Raw genomic sequence first — 1,799 nt, forward strand, 5'->3', positions numbered from 1 at the left:
TTTCAACAGGAAAACCTGCCCGGGAGGAATTACACCTTCTGGCAGTGGTTTGACGGGGTCATGGAGGTGCTGAAGAAGCATCTGAAGCCACACTGGAATGACGGGTAAGAGCCGCCCTGCCCTGCGCTGCCCACCCCGAGCCCCCGGCCCTGACGGCCCCGCTTTGCCTAGGGCCATCCTGGGCTTCGTCAACAAGCAGCAGGCGCACGACCTGCTCATCAACAAGCCCGACGGGACCTTCCTCCTGCGGTTCAGTGACTCGGAGATCGGCGGCATCACCATCGCATGGAAGTTTGACTCCTGTGAGTGCACACCAGGAGCTGGCACCCCCCGGCCCCACTGTCCCAGCCTGGGACTCTGCCATCTCCTGCTCGTGGCCCTGGTGCTGCTCCTGTGGCACCTCCTGTCTTGGCTGGGCGCTGTCACTGTCACCGCTGCAGTGGGGCACGCAGGAGCTGTCCTTGGGAAAGGGCCAAGCGCCGGCACCTGCGGGAACCCCGTGGGGAGCGGCGCTGCTGCAGCCGTGGCCGTGCCCAGCCAAGCGCTGGCGCTGGCGTTGGCGGGGAGGAGGAACCAGGCTCACCTGTCTGACCCAGCCATGGGGTCTTGCTCGTGGCTTCATGACACGCAGTGACTTCCTGGTGTGGTGGGGTTGTGTGGGGTGCCCGACTCCCCACAGCAAGTCTCCTCTTCATGAGAGCGTCCTTTGGAGGCTCGTGTGGTCAAGGAGCACCACAAAGCCCCACAGAGCCTCCTGGGGCTGGGGGGGACCTGCCCCCCACGTGCGAGACAAGGGCAGACCTGCCTCGAGTTCACCGTGCCTCCTGGCTGATCCCCTTTTCTGGGTCCCTGTGTTTTGTCCTTGAATGATGCCGGGGGAGGGATGCGGCGCAGGAAATGTTCAATGTTCAATGTGATCTCACCGGTGTCCAGAGCAGGGCCAGGAGCCACCAGCAGCTCTGGGCATCACCATGGTCCTTGCTCTTGTCTTCCAGCTGAGAGGATGTTCTGGAACCTGATGCCTTTCACCACCAGGGATTTCTCCATCCGCTCCCTGGCCGACCGCCTCGGGGACCTCAGTTACCTCATCTACGTGTTCCCCGACCGGCCCAAGGATGAGGTCTTCTCCAAGTACTACACGCCGGTTCTCTGTGAGTCCACGCCAGGTAGCGCTGTCCTTCACCCCACGCGTGTCCTTCTCCTTCGTGCATCTGACCAGGGCGGAGCTGGGGTTTGCAGCATCCCCTGCCTCGGGCCACATCCAGCCCTGTGGGGGCTCTGCAGCTTGTTATGCGTGAGCCCCCAGCCCCACCGCAGCCTTGGGGCCTGTGCCAGCAGCTCGGGGCCTTAGCGCTGCCTTCCTTCCTCCAGCTAAAGCCGTGGATGGATACGTGAAGCCACAGATCAAGCAAGTGGTGCCAGAGTAAGTCTGACCCTGAACACAGACCCTCCGTGGTCCCCTGGCGAGCTGGCTGGGGGGGCCGGCAGCTCAGGGCATTGGTACCAACGGCCACATCGGTGCTGAGCTGGTGCTGGGGGCGGAGGAGTCAGGGAAGATGGATGGTTCCCTGGGAAGGTGGATGTCCCCCTTGCCGTGCTGCCAGCCAGGGGGCTGGGGACCACACAGGTTGTCACTGTTAGTGTGGGGTTTGGGTCCCCTCCCTGCAGCCCCCAGCCTTGGGAGAGGCCAGCTGGGGGGGATGGGAATTCCTGGAGCATGATTTCTCCCCAGGGAGCCCGTCCCATCCCATGGCAGCACTCACAAGCCCCCGTCCCCACAGGTTTGTCAACGCATCAGG

At 63.5% G+C, this 1,799-nt stretch overlaps 1 protein-coding gene across 1 annotated transcript in view; it reads left to right on the forward strand.

Annotated features, from left to right (window-relative positions):
• LOC104523459 (signal transducer and activator of transcription 5B-like) overlaps nt 1–1,427 on the forward strand; it is a gene marked incomplete at its 5' end in the record, with an annotated part of 2,576 nt that extends 1,149 nt beyond the window's left edge. Inside the window, 4 exons of the mRNA XM_010166045.1 lie at nt 10–104; nt 172–302; nt 996–1,166; nt 1,372–1,427. Of these exons, the coding sequence (XP_010164347.1) occupies nt 10–104; nt 172–302; nt 996–1,166; nt 1,372–1,427 (453 nt within the window). The remainder of the gene's footprint in view (nt 1–9; nt 105–171; nt 303–995; nt 1,167–1,371) is intronic.
• Between the last annotated feature and the right edge of the window lie 372 nt (nt 1,428–1,799).

The sequence above is a fragment of the Antrostomus carolinensis genome, unplaced genomic scaffold (assembly GCF_000700745.2).
Source record: "Antrostomus carolinensis isolate BGI_N321 unplaced genomic scaffold, ASM70074v2 scaffold30404, whole genome shotgun sequence".
Taxonomy (NCBI): domain Eukaryota; kingdom Metazoa; phylum Chordata; class Aves; order Caprimulgiformes; family Caprimulgidae; genus Antrostomus; species Antrostomus carolinensis.